An 18,940-nucleotide genomic window follows, 5' to 3' on the forward strand; every position below is an offset into this window, starting at 1 on the left:
ACTCATGCATTAGCCTAGATGGCTTGAATAGCTGGACAGTGACACTAGAGCTTTTATATCCTCCCCTTCATTCTGCATTGAGGTAGAAAATTGTAATAACACAATTTAAAAGGACATTCCTTGTCTTATTTTGGGCCAATACAAGAGAGAGAGGCAACATAGTCTGTATCCAGCCTGACATTTTCAGTAAAACTTGAAAACATGTAAATATCATTTTAATTTAGGAAACAGATAGATGACTATTATATTTATTTTAATGCAGCTTTGCTTCTCTCTCACTGATGCGCTGTAAATTGGAGCAGGATGACACACAGAGGTGATTTCTTTAGATAGGTTTGTCTCTCTTTATTACACAAAGATGCTGGAACTTTGTTCTCTATTAAAATGTAAAAAGAAACAACATAGTTCACAGATCTTTTAGGCTTCAGATCAGTGCAAAAACTGTGTGTCAGTGCCACTGCGGTGCACTTTTACTCACCAAGCTTCAACATGCTGTGGGTCAGTTTGTTCTGTAAATACTGAAACATCACAACAACTAGTGACTGAAATACTTGTGATCAACACACTGAATCATCACCCACCTGTGAACTAACATCTGATATCATGTCACCAGTCACTGAACACACTCACACACTGCTGTTTGCAAATTAAGTTTTCTCTGACAATGTTCTCTGTGTTGAGCATCTATATGCTGCTGCCTGAATGTGTTCATTTTCACGGGTTAAAAGCCAGTCTGTTTTCCTCTTTGAACTACAGGTGTTATAACCCGCCCCTAACTCTGCTCAGTGACTGGTTGCATGAAAACTTGGTACTGGAGCAAAGACTGAGAAGCAGGTCGAGAAACAATCGTGAGCGTGTTTTCTGTAACGCTTTCAAATTTGGAATCTGTGTGAGGAATGAACAGACAATGTGTATCTCTCTAGAAACTCTGTGATGGAGGCGCAGATGAGACTCTTTTTCTTTTTTATAGGTGAGTTTGTTCGTTATTCAATTGCTGTAGATTTATTTGAGGTATGTAATAATACTACTGTAATAAGTTAAGAGTGTGCTGTGTATACTGTGTGAACGTTGGTTAGTCAGGAACATGTAGGAAGTAGAAATCAAAGTAATAGAGTCTTAAAACAGTAAAACAAGTCAAATATAACAATGGTGCAAATATGAAATACATCTTAAAGACAAAATATTGTCAGGTCCAATGTTTGCTTTGTTCACTGCATCAGCATGTATTCAACTAAAGTCATATGGTGATATTATTGTGTAAATGTGTGTTATAGTTTGGAGTTTTCCATAATCTATATCCATCCATCAAGAGGTAGATGTTGAACAGAAAAGTCATGAGAATGGAGCATTTTTATATGTTTATATGAGGGGATGGGGGGGGGGGGGGGCTGAGAGAGTACTGACATCATATGATAATCAACTAATGAACATGTAAAATCAAACATCACTGTATGATACAGTACAGCCAAACAGGGAACCATAACTCTGCAGAATGATGTACTACAGTATATTCTATATATTCTACAGTTTATCAGCACAAATAAGACACAGAGAGGTAGAGCTGTAGAGCTGTTACTTCCATCTCCAGCTTCTTCTATCAGCTTGTCCTATCAGAGTGTTATCAGGTCTGTGCTGACAGCAGTCGTGGTAGCAGGTGTAACATCAGTGGTTGTCACTAACAACAGCAGTAGATGACCACACTGGCTCTGGTCTTCACAGTTAATGGAGGTGGCAGAGAAATGAATAATAATGATTCAGTGTGCAGACTGAGTCACCAAGAAAGTTGTTTTTTTCAGATTGTTCAGTTAAACTGAAGTTGATGATACAGCACTGTCACACTTTGATGGTGATGGCAAGAATAGCATGCATGTCAGTATCTTTATTAAAGTGATTCAGTGTTCATTTCTTTACATTGTTAATACAGACTTAAAACTGTTGTGAAATGCAAAATAATAGAATTATATTGATAAAACAAAATAGATGAAAAATTGATAAATCACATTTAACTATTTAAATTCAGCGTTTAGATAGATAGATAGATAGATAGATAGATAGATAGATAGATAGATAGATAGATAGATAGATAGATAGATAGATAGATAGATAGATAGATAGATAGATAGATAGATAGATAGATAGATAGATAGATAGATAGATAATAAGAATAGTAACAATTCTAGCATATAAATATGAATACAATAGTTATTTTGACTATTATGAATTATAACATATTGCTAATAAAATTAAAATAAATTATACAAGTCTTATATCACATACACAGTTGGTGGACATGGCAGTTATGTAAAGAGGGAACAAGAACTATGACCACAATTATATCAACAGCATGGACTGAAAGTATGAACTCATATGTGACCAGTCCAAACTGTTTCTGCAGAGGAAGCTCTACATGAACATTTTGACATGTGAAGGAACAGATACTGATACTACTACTATGATATACTGATACTTCCTCAACATTGTCAGTGTGGTGAAATGCCAACACCTGAGTGAAAGTGTCTAATAGTTTGTCCATTATAACAAATGTAACACAAGAAACTCTATAAAATATGTAATTACCTGCTGCCACTTCACCTACAGCTAGCAGTAAAATGTAAAATAGATACAATTTTCTTCTTCTAAACATATATATAAGTTGTATTTATTATAAATGTTTAGTTTTTACCAAGCAGCATCAGAAGGACAGATGTATGGATCCCTGATGGTTTCTATAAAATCAAGAAGAGGAAAATGAAACTCAGTGATGTTCCACTAATGAAATGTACAACAGGATGTTTAAACATGTGACACAAAGACAGTGATCACATGACTTTATACACATTGATGTACAGTGTTTGTTTAAAGCTGCATTACAAATGATGTGACTCTACTGTAGTGAACTTACTATTTACTGGATCAGCTCCACATTATATATCTCACTAACATAACTGCATATTCTTTGTAAGTTATACATTTTGCCTCCATCAGAGAACATGACTCTGTTATGACTCATGTTCTCTTTATACTTCACAGTGATGATCTCAGCTGCTACTGAGGAAATATACCTGTCAGCCACTGAGGGAGGAAACATCACTCTACCTGACCCTGTGCTGGAGAATGGATATATTATATTTAAAGGAAAGCTTGTTGCCATGGAGGACAATGGGAGTGTTAGGATGCGAGATCTAACTTACACAAACAGACTTCACTGGGATAAAAACACTGGACTCTTTACCATCACAGGACTGAAGATGAATGACTCAGGGAGTTATACTATTGGCCCTAATGAAGGAAATATTGTGCCTACATCCTACATACTTACAGTTTACGGTAAGTTGCATTTCTTCTACCAGTATACTGACCAGTGTGTTGGTGATAACATAGTTAGAATAATGCATAATGCAGTGCATATATCACTTTGTGATTCCATCACATAGCTTTCACTACTTTAACCACAGGAGAGAACTCTAAATATTATTTTTTACCTGACAAATAACCTAACTTCACAGATGTCTACTGTCTGCCCAGATTGATAAAATGAATGTTTGAATTCAATATGGCCACAGACTGTACTGGCAAAAATGGTTTCAAAAATAGAGATTGGATGTCACACTTTTATGAATGTTGTTGTACAGAATAGTCACCCATAATGTTCTCAGCTGGTAATATTCACATGAAGAAGCCATGTTTTCCATCACACAATTTCCATCTGTGAGGACATCCTGCTTAAACCTTTTTTCGCTGAGTGACCCACATTACACTTGGGTTTGAACCTTATCCTAAACTGGGTCATCTGAGCCAATTACCTGATGGTGCTGTATGGTGTCTTAAGAGCCACCTGAAAAGTTGTCATTATACATTACCAGGATCATTATGTTCAGTTACCTTGGTCTGTCTTGAAATAAATAGAAATAGTATTTTGAAATGGAATAAGCCAACTTAAAATGTCATTTTTATGTTTTTGCTTCCACTCATTCATGCATTTGTCTTTCATATCACACCTGACCTCACAGTTCATTTGTTTCCTGCTTACATACATACACAGTTTCCATTTGTGATCACTTTAAACCCACAGAGAGGAAACAGGAACTCCGATAAACTGCTGCTGCTCTGTATATGAGAAGAGAACTGGAATATGAGAAGTCAGTGATATTTACTGATGATAGCTGCTTATTCTCAGTTGTTACAATGTGTAATCACTGTCAGTGTTAGCACTAATTATATTAGAAATAGATTAGGTTTTTAAAGTCACTCATATCATCCAATTTTTAATGTTTATTCATTTCTTCCTTAGACCCTGTACCAGGTCCTGCAGTGAACACAGTGAGTGTGAGCACTGAGAGCTGCATCTTGCTGTGTTCTGTGGACAAAGCTGAAACCACACTGTTGTGGTACAAAGACGAGGAGATACTGAACCAGAGCAGCTCTGCTCTCTCTCTGCCTCTCACTGTACACAAGCAGGATTTCAACTCCTCTTATAGATGTGTGGCTGCCAACCCTGCTGAACATAAGACTCTTCATGTCAACATCACAACATCCTGCTGGAATATCACAGACAACACAGAAGACACAAGTAAGAATCAATCGTTCAAATTCCAGAAGGTCATATCCTCAGAGTAACATGATGTTTCAGTGTGTTTCACTGATGTTCATGTTAAATGTTTCTGATAGTTTACAGAGAGACACATTCCTGGTTGTTCCTGATTCCCATGGTGTTGTTTTGGAGTTCTGTTGCTGTTTTCATCACTTTGACTTGCATGAAGAGAGAGAGAAAGAGAGACACTGAGACAGCAGCACCAGCAGCTCTACACTCATGTCAGTACACACACTGTATCCTCAGTATACTGTAGCTCTGGCTGTTCTATTCACACTGACCATATAATAATAAATAATACACATACTTTTTGACATGATATTCTGTCCCATCTCAACAGGTGTCATCTTCAGTAAAATACCATGTGATGAAGTTGTTGGGTCCAGTTCAAAATACAGAGTTAGGATGATGAAGGAAGTCATCTTCCAGCACATTGAAGGTGGAACTAAACTGAAGTCTGAGCTGGAAAACAACCCAAACTATACAGTCCACCTTTATACACCTGCTTGTTGTTAGTTGTCATCTGTTGATGTATTTGTGAACTAATAAATGAACCAGCTCGACCCCTCCCATCATCTGGAACAGGCTGTCTGGTTATCTCTCAGGTCTCCATGAAAACTGGTGAAGCTTTTATGCTTCAAGATGCTGGAACATCTTACTCAATCATGTCAGGTTTGTCCAACACTGTTATTTTTAAAAACAAAACTGGAAACATGTTTTTTGGCTGTGCTTTTTTTTATTATTATTTTATTTTCATCTTGTGTATTATTTCTTTGTTTGAATTGTGATTGTCTCTTACGTTTTATCTTGTAGTCTCTACATAGTTATGGTGGCTGTGTCATGCTCTGTGAGGCTCATTGTGCTTCCACCTGGAATGAAATGTGCTATATGAATAAAGTTTTGATTGCTAATACATCAGTGTTGTTCAGCTTCTTGTGGAGATTATTTTGTGCCCAATGCAAAAAATAAATCAGCACATATATTCATAAAGTGCAGCTGTATTTTTTTTCTATTGAATTCAACTGAAAACCTGAGTGAAGACCATATTTATTCTGTACATCTTGTTCTTTTCTTTGGTTCATTCTTTTGCCTCACAAAGGACATTTTTAGCTTTCCATTTTTATTGTGTTGATCATTCTGGGCTGTGTTCATGTATTTGGCATCAATTTTTCCAAGGATTTTTTTCAACCAAATCACTAATTAAAAAATGTTACACCAACACTCTTAGGGACAAAAATGTCCCCATAAGGGAATTGGGATTACTTTCTCTAGGTACTGGCAGTCTGGAGCCACATAGAGACACTCTTTCAAGAGTTGTGCATCTTTTAGAGTAGTGGGTCCTGTACTCAGTATCTAAAGTACGTCTGTGAGAAAGAAGCTGTAATGTCAAATCTGTGAGGACACATCTTTGAGAGAAAGGACCTTGTACATAAACATCTAGATGTAGATGATTATAGTCATGAGGTTTATCTACAAGGTAACAAGACACCAATAGTATGAATATGAATAAAACAGTGGATCAAATGTGCAATGCTGTGTAATGTAAAACGTATGACAGGATAATATCAAAGTACGGTCAGTTTATTTGTATAACCTATTTCAACAACAAGGCAATTCAAAGTGCTTTACATAATACATTCAGTTCATTAAGACGAGGTATAAAATTACAAATGGCAATATAAAAGCACTTTTAAACACAATGTAAAGTGTTAAAGTGGATAAGACTGAAGAATTTTTTTGCTTCTGTTATTTCAGTATTTTGGTTTTTACAGCCTGTGACTGAACTGTTGTGGTCAGTCTCACAACTCACAACAGCATCATTCTCAGTTAACAGCAGGCAGTTCATGTTTAGTAACCAGGCCACTGCATGCTTACTTCACAAACCAAACAGCAGACAGACAAAGATAACCACTAGCTAGTGAACATACAGTGGAGCCATTAGCATTTTAAGACACAGATATGTTCCTCATAAGAGAGATTTTGTTGCTTTAGTTAAACATATTGTATCATTTCCTTTTATTTAACAGTCCCATTTACAGTGTCTTCTAATGTTGCTGTTAATCAACTTCTTCAAATGTTAGCTGGTCAAGGTTATAAATCACCTCTGACCTGGTTTGAAGCTCATGTCCATGTAAGAGCACAATGTAAACACAACATATAAACTCTATGATGTGAGCCATGACATCCTAAACAATGTCTTCATCTGTGAAAAGCCCAGGGGTCAGTGTGTAATGAATAATATTGTTCATATAAGAATATAACTTCATTGCTCAGCAGCACACACAATGATTAGAGAGAGAGAGAGAGAGAGAGAGAGAGAGAGAGAGAGAGAGAGAGAGAGAGAGAGAGAGAGAGAGAGAGAGAAAGAGAGAGAGAGAGAGAGAGAGAGAGAGCCAGACCTGTAAAACAATAAAAACTCTCCATTTTAGCAGTACATACACACTCACACAAACACTTTTGTTTTTTAGTACACACATACACACCACACTCTGACACCCATATCAACACATCTGGGTCATTGTGGATGCAATCACATTTTTCGCTGGTCTGCTGTGCTTCAAAATACAGGAGGAGCAGGACTAGGTAACACTGCAATGTATTCTCCTGCAGGCAAAGTAGAGCTAAATAGCGCCATCTGGTGGATTAAAAAACTACCATTTTGAAACCTTGGTTAGGGTTAGGGTTAGCTGTCAGCTCAGAACACAGGAATGCATCAAAGAGTCCCATTTTTGCAGGGGAGTGAAAATTGTGAATTTGATTAGTTTTAATGGGTACATTTTTGTCCCTAAGAACTTTGGTGTAACATTTTTTTCTATACAGTGTATTATAGATCTACTATAAATGATTTTGTTGAAAAAAATCCTTGGAAAAATTGATGCCTAATGCATGAACACTGCAAAAACCTAAAAATATCCTTTGTGAGGCAAAAGGGTTAACCATAGAAAAGAACAAGATGTACAGAATAAACAAGCAGGTTTATAAAGGTGGACTGTATAGTTTGGGTTGTTTTCCAGCTCAGACTTCAGTTTAGTTCCACCTTCAATGTGCTGGAAGATGACTTCCTTCATCATCCTAACTCTGTATTTTGAACTGGACCCAACAACTTCATCACAAGGTATTTTACTGAAGATGACACCTGTTGAGATGGGACAGAATATCATGTCAACAAGCTATTGAACACTATAAAATACTCTGAGTATGTGTATTATTTATTATTATATGATGTGTGTGTGAATAGAACAGCCAGAGCTACAGTATACTGAGGATACAGTGTGTGTACTGACATGAGTGTAGAGCTGGTGGTGCTGCTGTGTCTCTCTTTCTCTCTCTCTCTTCACTTTGTTTATCACAATGATAAAAACAGCACCAGAACTCTTAAACACCACCATGGGAATCAGGAACAACCAGGAATGTGTCTCTCTGTAAACTGTCAGAAACATTTCACATGAACATCAGTGAAACACACTCAAACATCATGTTACACTGAGGATATGAACTTCTGGAATTTAAATTCAATTAAATTGTTGTTGTTAGTTTATAGCTGTAGCTTATAGCAAATGTTTCTATAGAAAATACTTACAAAAGCTCCTATAATATCTAACAAAGATTGGACTTTTATGTGTTTTTCACATTACTCCACTGTCTTGTGTTCATGGGGTCAAGTTGGTGGGTTGGTGGTAAAAATACAAACTAATACAGTTATCAAGCAGTACAACAACACTACACATACTTATTTAAACAGACCTCTAAAACCTTCTAAATATATGATTTATACAATACATATAAAATATATCATTTCACCCTTTAGAATCCCTGATCAGGTAAAGATCAATCATATCAGTTATATAGTGAAAGTTAACTTATAAAATAGATGGTAATGCTCACGTATGACTCCATGGTGACCACTGAGACTGTTTTGCTACTTCTACTTCTACTTCTTGTCATCTCTGAGCGGATGTTGAATTTAGTGCAGCCAGAGCATCACTTTCACACTGGGCTTGTTTGACCACATGATACAAATGGCACAAAGCACAGGAAACTATGTACAGTATGCTGCTGAATACCATGTGTTACCCACTTGTGTTAACTGGCCCAAAGAAAAGGTTTCTCAGTGTCACATATCGACAGTAACAGTGTTTTTATATGTAGAACTTTGGATTCAAAACAGCACCCACAGTCCCAAATACCACCATGGGATTAAGGAACAGCATTTTGAAATGACACGGTTTCAGATGCAGTTTTGTCTAAAAACTGTTTTTTTTAATTGTTAAAAAATATAAAATGAATAAATAAATAAATAAAAAAGGTGTCACATGCATGCATGCAGTTGCTAGACGGTTTGCTGTGTCTTCCAGAACAATCTCAAAAGCATGGAGGAGATCAGGAGACTGGCTGTTACACCAGAAGAGCTGGACAAGGCCATAGAAGGGCATCAACCCAGCAGCAGGACCAGTATCTGCTCTTTTGTGTGAGGAGGAACAGGAAGAACACTGCCAGACCTCTACAAAATGACCTACTAGTGTGCATGTTCCTGACCAAACCTTCAGAAACAGACTCCATGAGGGGGGAATGATGGCCCCACATCCTGCCGTGCGGCTCGATTCGCCAGAGAACACCAGAATTGGCAGGTCTTCCATTGGTGCCCCATTCTCTTCACAGATGAGAGCGGGTTCACACTGAGCACATGTGACAGGCCTGAAAGAGTCTGGAGACGCTGTGGTGGACATTATGCTGCATGGAACATCATCCAACATGACTGGTTTGGTGGTGGTCAGTGATGGTCTGGTGAGGCATATCCTTGGAGGGTCGCCCGGACCTCCATGTCATAGCCAATGGTACCCTGACTGCTGTTAGGTACCGGGATGTCAGACTTTACACTGGTGTGATGGTTCCTGGATTCCTCCTGGTGTAGAACCCGGCCTCATGTGGTCAGAGTGTGTAGGCAGTTTATGGATGATGAAGGTATTGATGCCATTGACTGGCCCTCAAGTTCCCCTGACCTAAATCCAGCTGAACACCTATGAAAAGTTATGTATCGGTACATCGGATGCCACCAAGTACCACCACTGACTGTCCAGGAACTCACTGATGCCCTGATCCAGGTTTTGGAGGAGATCCACCAGTACACCATCCTCCAACTCATCAGGAGCATGCCCAGACGTTGTAGGGAGTGCATACAGGTATACAGCAGCCAAAAACACTACTGAGTCACATTATGAGCTGCCAAGTTGGATCAGCTGCCTGTGATTTAAACTTTTTACTTTGATTTTCAGTGTGATTTTGAATCCAGTGACCGTTGTTACGTAATTTTGCTGTCAACAAATGACACAATCTACATCAGTAAAGATTTTCAACTTCAATAATTCATTCAAGACCTGATTTGTGTTATAAGTGTTGAGCAGTGTATTTGCACAAACCTTTAAAAAAATGCAAGTTAACATTTAAAATAAAAAAGAAGAAGTCACAAATGACTAAAACACAGAATACTCAGGCCTCTCAAGTACACACATTTAATATCAACTTCCACAGTCTCTGATGAGGTAAGCAGTATTAAAAGGTTACCTATGAAAAAGATTTTAACTCTCACATGTAACTCAGTGGTGTGAGTAAGGCTCACACCAAAGCCTGTAACTACCTAATGTCACCTCTGAGCAGAACTTCAATTTAAAGTTAAATTGTGACGCTAATGCAGCTTCCTGTCTGACCTCAATATGGTGACAAAGGCGGGAGACAAAATTGAACTGCACGCGCCATTAAAACCACTCGAGGTCTTCTTTCTCTGAACTGTATTTCACTCTGTAAGAGCACAGCTATCTATCATATCTTTATATAATACCCCTTTCTTTAGACTTGTAGCACACTTTCCTTTTGTATTACTATGTGAGGCCTCACATATATTTCCTTTCGATTAACCCAAATCATTGTTTAAATCATTGTTGTTGTTAGTGAGCTGCACCAACTAATGAAATGACCAACTTGGTAAACCAGCCTGTAAATCATGACTTAAACTGGCCTGTATTATTTAAAAATACATACATAAACTAGGTAGTAATTTACAGTACTACTATTACTTTTTCACAATGAGTTCATTTGCAGCTTAAGTCATTGCATCAAGTTATGTTATATATGAGTAAAGCTTGTATTGTATAGGAATATATTATTATAATAAAGAACTGCAATGGTAAATGTAAAACTACAGCAAAAAACAAAGAAGAAAAAAAACATCTTAAGAAATGTAAAAATATAAATGTATAAAACTCGCAAAAAGAAATTAAAATATGAAAAATAAACATGTTTAAAAACGAGAGTGCTGCTGACTGTGATGGAGAAATGAGAATGGGAACCAGTAACTATGTATATCCTTTTAAACAGCTTACATTGTTTTCCTGTTCTGACACCAACACATAAAGAAATCTGGCTCACAGCATTCATAGTTTATTTTTTAAAGTGATATTCGTTGTGTTTTTTGAGAATGCAGTCTGTATGTCACTGAATGGAGAAATGGAAAGAGGACACAAGGAGGAGCTCATGTTCAGGGTGATAATACCTCACAAAAGAGGCAAATGACATGAACTCCACATATACTCGCTGTACTGCTGAAGTTGATTTTAAAAAGATAATTTGCTTTGGAGTTCTGAACTCTGTGTATGTTGTTATCACTTCAATGCAATACTCTACAACATATACAATAACATGTTTAATTCTCAAGCCATGTAAAACAGCAGCTCTCTTGAGTGCATTCATCACAGTTTCAGACAAAGAGGAAGGGTTCAAAATTTCTCAGATTACAGATGTATCAGCTTCCACATGACACTTCATTTCAGTAATAAAACTGCACTTACACCTGATCTTAACCTGACAGGCAAAGCAGAACTTGATACAGTATGCTCATGCAAAAGTTTAGCTTAAAATGTTGTTTCAAAAACAGCTCTGTAAAACCAGTTAGACAACCCCCAGGATAGTTGGCTCTGTGTGTGTTCAAAACATCATCTTTGGTCACGTACTGTTGGTAGGCTGTTGTGCTTTTACCTTTACCTTGTTTTGTGCTTTTAATGTTTTATGTTCTGGTGTTACTCAGCCACACCATCTTTAAATAGCAGTTGCTGTCGCCACTGTGGCTGACCTGACTTATATTAAGTGCTCTTTAAGCTACAGTAAATCCATAATGTTGATTCAAGACTGTTATTAGCACAGAGACCACCATAAAACTGCTACATACAAGCATTAATTACCACTGACTCACTCACACTGCTTCCCAAATTATTCACATTTGACAAAAGCTCAAAACATTTCAACCTCCTTTAACTTATAACCTGACATTGTAGGTTTATCAGAGGGAACTTTCCACCAGCCCATGACTGTTATGCTGTGGTTTATGATGATGAGGTCAATATCTGTTGTATGTTCTGGGGGTGGTTTTTTACAGTTTAACTGTCCACTGATAACGAGCCTCTGTCCAACATAAGGAAGATAAAATGTGTATTCCCACCGAGATCAATGTTCTCTGCTTGCAGCTGTCTCTGAATTATTCATTCTTCAAGCTAGAACCTCTCTTACTTTCTTTTTGTTCAGTCTCAGCCACATTTATCCAAACTTTAAAATGCAGTTTCCTGTATCCCTTCCCTCCTCTAATCTCTTATATCTCATTTATTATTTATAAATGACATCCCTCATTAAAAATGCATTATGACATTAAGATCTCTAATCATGTACCTGTTTTCGCCCTCATATGCCCTCATGACCGCTTTTGGGGGGAAGTCCAGGTCAGGAAACGGAGTTTAAACACAATAAGGAAGGGAGGAGGGGGGAAACTGTTGATTGTTGACAAGTTGTTGATTCTTCCATTGTATTTTCCAATTCGTGTGTGCAGGGACAGAGCTAGGGGTGGGGGTGGGGGGCGGATCTTGTCAACTCCTAAACCCCCCGTGTGTGCATGCTCATTTATTTATTTATTTATTGATGCTGATCTCATAAAAATATTCATTTTAGCTGGTTTATTTTCACAATTAAGTAAAAGATGATTTAAGATGTGCTAATGTTACTTAACTTCAAAGGTAAATGTGATAAGCCACTGTCTGCTCTCTCACATGGTGTCTGTTACAGTGTGCTATTACCATCAAAGCCATTATGTACTTATGGTTTCCCAGCATAACCCTGGGGGAAGGAGCTGCTATGAAAACATGAAAGGCTGGTGTTGACTTAATATGCTACTAAATGTAGACTGCTTGAAAGACTCATCGGGTCTTTATATCAGAAAAGTGCTATTAAAAATCTACTTTTCAAGTTTTAAAACATAAAAATACTCTAATTTAAATAATAATTTGTCTCTGATATCATTCCTCCACGGAAAAAAGTTCAATAACGTTTAAAAATATATTGTTTGTAAAAAACATGAGAAATGAAAATGAGAAAAAACTTGAAATGAAAACTGTTGATACTACTACCGATTTTAGGGTGGAATGATATGGTGGCCGATATAGTGAACTAGTGTGGACTGTTCATTGATGTTGCACAATATGTGCAATGGTTCTCATAAGGCTGCTTTATTAACAAGTAACATTAATGAAGTATATTTAACATTATTCATCGTTAAACACTGAGAAATATAAAGAATAAATTAAAATGTCATCTTTAGCAATATTTATTATTTCAGCAGTAGCTCATGGTCCGCTGCTGCAGAGCGAATATTATATTTTCATTTCGAGAGACTGGTATTTGTTTTGCATTTTAAGTCAAATTTACAATGTTTAATAAAAATATTGTAATGTCTGTTGTTTTACATTAATATTTTTTATACTAAACAGTGATATGTAAGCACATACATTTGGCTGAATTATAAAAGCCAGAAGAAGTAATTAATGAAGAACTGCTTGGTAGCTGAAAGAGTCGGCTCTTCTTGATGAACTGAGTCAAATAATCTGGTTCACTCAAAAGCAGCGGAATTCCCATCACTAGTGTTGAGAATATTGTAAACAAAGGAGTTGGAGCACACTCTAGTGGACAAATGATGTAATGACACCATGTCCAAATCACTCCAAGCATCATTTTCTGCATTAGGCCTGGTTCACATTGGACGCGGAAGCGCCGCGATTAGCTGTGAAGCGCCGAGGTGCGGCGCCCATGTTAATCAATGGTGTCGTTCACATAGGAAGCGCCATGACGCTCTGCCCCGCTGCCCCATCATTTCGGCATTGGGTCTATTTTCTCCACGTGCCATGGCCGAATCTGTCAAGCGGGCAGGAAGTCAAACAAAGCAACAACAATATCAGCTAAAATTATCGGTTGGGCTCTAATATTATTCATTAAAAATATGTTACTGCTGGACACAAGATATACTGATGATGTTTTAGGTCCTCAGACATTCATCACGCAAAGCTTTGATCACCAAACACCAGGATCCCAGGCGGTTGACCTGCTCAAATTTCATTGATTTGATAGATTTTTGTGCTACTACTATGATTAAACAGGTTACATTGTTTAATGTAGATTTCGTTATTTGTCTATTTAAACTGCGTTTATTGTGGAAATGGTTATGAGTCTATACAGTGTTTAAAATTGCCTAGATGCTACATGCTGTTTCTGTGTCTGACTTCCTGCCCAGCTCTATCTAGTTCTTCTAGTTTTGTGCAGCTTGACCTGGCTTTCATATAGCTTCTGTCGAAAATAGACAGGGCATGTATGTTTAGGGGAGTTGTTGAGTTGTTGAGTTTTGAACACAGACAGTTTGGAAGGTTTGCATGACCCCCAGTCCCAGGAGGTCCAGTCGCTCTCAGATTTGGGATGGCTTTTCACAGGCTTCAGAGCCTGAGCTGATGGACCCTTCTGATAGGGCTGTGATTAGAAGAGCAGCAGCACATGCAGTGTTGGTCTGCCAAGCTCTGCTACCAGCTGCTTCAGTGTTTGACAGGGGCTCACAGTGACGCAGGTCAGTCGGGCTCCCTGCCTTTCCTGATTTCATGTCTGAGCTGCAGTCCTCTTGGGGGGTTCCTAGTTCTGCAGCCCTTCCGAGTACCCAACTGGCTAACATTGCAGAGGCTGAAACACAGTCATTCACAGCCCCCCAAGTTGGGTCCACCTTTGCTATGTTGGCAGGAGCTGTGGCGAGGGCTGGCAGGGATGCAAATCTCTCTAACAGGCGCTGCAGGGCCACTGATAACCAGCTCTAGCAGAGCTTATCATGCCTTAGCTTTGGCAGCCAGGCTGGTGTGCACCAATTCTTTGTTGCTGCTTTAGTTGGAGGGCCTGCTGCAGGATTTAGCTTCAGCTGAGTAATGAGATGGCTGAGATGCTCCGTACGGCGGACATGTTGCTGCGGGGTACCAGTGCACATGCCCAAGACCTTGGCCAATCAATAGCCTCCATGGTCCAGTCACGCTGTCAAGTCTGGCTGTCACAATCCAATCTGTTCAACCAGGATTGCTGGGAGAGGTCTTTGTCCCGCCCTGTGAGGTTGCCTTGGAACAGTCTCGTTGGGTGAGGGAGCTGACCCGCTCCGTTAGGGGTGTGCCAGCCTCACGCTTGCATTGGGGTTGTGGGTCCTTTCCAGTTACAGCCTCCAGGTCGCCGCAGCCAGCCACCAGGGGGTTCCTGGTCAGGCCAATGTTCATTTCATCAATGTTCATTTTCATCTCTCATCTTGGGGGGGCCAGACCTCAGTCGGCTGGTGGCCGACCATGGTCGATTGTGTCGAGGCCCCTGCACGACTTGGCACACAAGCTCCTCCTCTGGGCTCATGCTCAGGGTGTGTCCCTGAAGGCCATCTACTTGCCGGGGGAAGTGAACACGGCAGCAGACCTCCTGTCCAGGGGCAGCCCCAAGCCAGGGGAGTGGTGGCCTCACCCACAGATTGCGGAAGCCATTTGGTCTCACTTTGGAGAGGGCCAGGTGGACCTATTTGCCTTACAGGAGACCACCCTTTGCCCTCTATGGTACTCCATAGCAGGTCCAACATGAACATTGGGGCTAGATGCTCCTGCGGCCCAGTGGCCCTGTTGTATTTCCTCCCTTTCTCCTCATACCAGGAACCATGGCCAGGGTGGGGATGATGGAGGCCAGGGTTCTGCTTGTGGCCCCAGATTGGCCACATCAACCATGGATGGCGAATTTGCAGCGGCTGCTGGCAGGAACCCCATGGTGCCTCCCAGTCAGGCTGGACATGCTATCATGGGCTCAAGGACAGCTCTGGCACCAGAATCCAGGGATTTACAGGCTGTATGTCTGGCCTCTAGATGGGAGCCACCCTGCAGCTTGAGTCCTGCTGTTATGGCTACCCTGCAGGCAGCCAGAGCTCCCTCTACCATGATGCTTTATGCTGGCAGATGGAAACAGTTTTGCTGGAACCCAGTCTCTTGTGGGACACAGGCAGTCATTATTTTTGCTAGGACTGATGGAGTCCACCTAAAGGGGCTATGTGGCAGCTGTATCTGACCATCACATCCCTATTGCAGGTAGGAGATTATAAGCCAGTTTTTGAAGGGGGCTAGGCATGGTTCCATCATGGGATTTGCAAGTGGTTTTGCAGGCACTGTCAGAGCTGGCTCTTGGGCGCTCTTCAAGGGGGCTCCCTTGGAGAACATTTGTGCGGCGGCCAGTCTAGGACCTTTGCAAGGTTCTACAGGCTAAACGTTGCTTCATCAATAGCCTGTGCTGTTCTGCAAGCAGGCCTGTTATGGGGACCTTTTTCCCTTTCAGTGTTTTTGCCTCACTACACCTCCTGCCTGACCTTATTTGCTATACTGTTGACCCATACGGCGGCGTATTGACCAGATATGAAATGGAACGAATAGTTACAGAGGTAACCATGGTTAACATGCCAGCTTGCATTGTCATTCAGAAGGCTAGTTTGGCCTCAGTTGGGAAAAAGAGAGTGAGCAGGTGATTGTGCAGCTGTATCAATAGGTTCTGATTGCGCCCACGGGCGGAGGTGTTAATTTGCTACATTTTCTCCTGAAACAGCTCACCCTCAGAGAGAGTGACCCATATGGTCACGTGTTGACCTTCATTCATAGAACCACAGTTACCTCTGTAACCATCCGTTCTGTTTGGAAGCAATTGCATTGTGTGATATTTTCCGCTTAGTTTTTCAGCATACATTTAGACAGCGCTGCATACTGTTGGAGAAACGTACAGAAACCATTTTCTGTGGCTGGTTTCTATAGAAATAAAAGCTGTGTGGTTACTGTGGGTTGATGATACATGTTTAGACTCATGCATGTCAGCCTAGATGGCTTGAATAGCTGGACAGTGACACGCTTTTATATCCTCCCCCTTCATTCTGCATTACAAGCTTAACAGGAAGACGTGTGGTTTTCCTTTAGTAACAGACATGTTTCAAGTTTAAGTTAATGTTGCAGTACAGGAAGACAGAAAACCTCACTTCAAATGCTGTTGCGAAAAGTAATGTGACACTAGAACCTATGATAAATGTGTCAACAACTCATACAAAACAAGACAACTGTTGCATGGGTCATGGACTACATCACATCTAGACCCCAGTATGTGAGGCTTGAGGTGAGGTACCTGATACCATTACTACTAATACTGACGTGCCCCAAGACACTGTTTTGTCCTCTTTTGTTCACCTTATCTCCAATTGTAGGCTGAGCATCTGGCCACCACGATTAAAGTTAGCACTCAGCTTCAATCGATAATTAAAGTTAGAAGTTAAAAAAATAGTTAAAAACCACAAACTATGTCTCGTCATGAACTCGGGCCTGAACCTCAACAGCCACATTAAGACAATTATGAAGTCCTTTAACCTGAAGAATATATCAAGAATTAAAGGACTTGTGTCTTATCATGTCCATGTATTTATCTACAGCACACTCAACAACTGTAACAGTGTCTTTATAGGTGTCCCTGAAAAGTCTATCAGACAGCTACAGCTAAATGAAAACACTACTGCTCCAGTCCTCATTAAGACCCAGAAAGTGGATTACATCACTCAAAAACCAGACCTTAAAATACTGCTATTGGTTTATAAAACACTGAATGGTTTTGGGCCAAAATACACCTGCTGCTACATTATGAACCATCCAGACTTCTCAGGTGGTCTGGAACAGGTCTGTTTTCTGTTCCTAGAGTCAAAACTCAACCTGGAGAAGCAGGATTCTGTGTTTTTGCTCCACATATTTGAATCAAACTCCCAGAAAAGTATGCTTCAACTCTCACTGCCATATTACTTATTAGTATTGATGTTGTTGTTGGTAATATTATCATTAATATATGAAAAGCACAAACACCATGCTCTGTCCCCTTTACATCTTGTGTCCAACTCTGCTTTTACTTTTTGTTACAGTGCCACAGTTGACCACTGGTACAAATTAACACCACTTTCATCATGCTGCGTTCATCTCCTTTAATAAAATATCTTAAATATAAATATGTGTATTACATTAAATAGTTTATTCCCTTTCACTTATCTTTTTGTCCTCTCTTTTTATTATCTTACAAACTAGTTCTGTCAATAGCTGCATGCTGTCAGTTATGTTCAGGAGATCAATCCGGATGTCTTTGTTTACTCTTTGTCATCAAACCAGCTGCTCTTTAACTGTCCTCATATAGTTTTTTCTCTCTTCAAAACAACAGATACTGAGGATGGGGTTAAATCATACAGGGAAAAAAATTCCATAACAGAAAATACACTTTTTTTAAAAATCCATATTGATTTATTTTTTAAAAGAGGTGTAAAGGTGTGGGGTTTGATTCTCCACGCAATATTTGCAACCATTTCATATAACCAGAAGTCATTTGATTCAGTGTTAACTATGAAATTCATCTTTAAAATCTATTTCAGTGCATATATAGGAAGTAATGAGCAGATATGGCAGTCAGCATGATGAATTTAGTATATGTTGTATGTATATTACATTTACTCAGCTTACAATTTACTAAAAAACAAAACAATTTGAAACAGCATTAAAAGTGTAGTATGTAGAACTTAGTGTTATCTAGTGGTGATGTTGCAAATATTGGAAGCATATAGGTGAACCAACAGTGACTGTGAAACTCACAAAAAACAGAAATGGCCCTCTCTAGAGTTTGGTTTGTCCATTTCAGTAGAAACATGGCAGTGCAACATGGGAAGAGGACATGATACCTATGTAGATATAAAGGGCTCATCTGGTTGACTAGGCAGAAGCCACGCCTTCTTCCATACCATATCTACAAACTTATTCCAATATTAAAATTGCAAATGGTAATGGGAAGGCTTGGGGAATAGTGGAATACATGGAAAGGTGTTATTAAGCTTAGCAAAAGTTCAGTCAGGACTCTCTCTCTCATGCAGCCCACCACCTCCCCCTCTCCGCCCCCTCTTTTCATCAGCCATCATTCTCGTCAACTCATCAG

At 39.4% G+C, this 18,940-nt stretch overlaps 1 protein-coding gene across 1 annotated transcript; it reads left to right on the plus strand.

Annotated features, from left to right (window-relative positions):
- The first annotated feature begins 834 nt into the window (after nucleotides 1-834).
- On the plus strand, nucleotides 835-9,271 carry LOC128366841 (CD48 antigen-like). Its single transcript, XM_053327612.1, has 6 exons — nucleotides 835-970; nucleotides 3,031-3,327; nucleotides 4,292-4,570; nucleotides 4,669-4,709; nucleotides 8,947-9,059; nucleotides 9,145-9,271. The coding sequence occupies exons 1-6, from the start codon at nucleotides 934-936 to the stop codon at nucleotides 9,269-9,271; spliced, it is 894 nt and encodes a 297-aa protein (XP_053183587.1). The 5' UTR covers nucleotides 835-933.
- The last annotated feature ends 9,669 nt before the right edge of the window (nucleotides 9,272-18,940 follow it).

Source organism: Scomber japonicus, chromosome 2 (genome assembly GCF_027409825.1).
Source record: "Scomber japonicus isolate fScoJap1 chromosome 2, fScoJap1.pri, whole genome shotgun sequence".
Taxonomy (NCBI): Eukaryota; Metazoa; Chordata; class Actinopteri; order Scombriformes; family Scombridae; genus Scomber; species Scomber japonicus.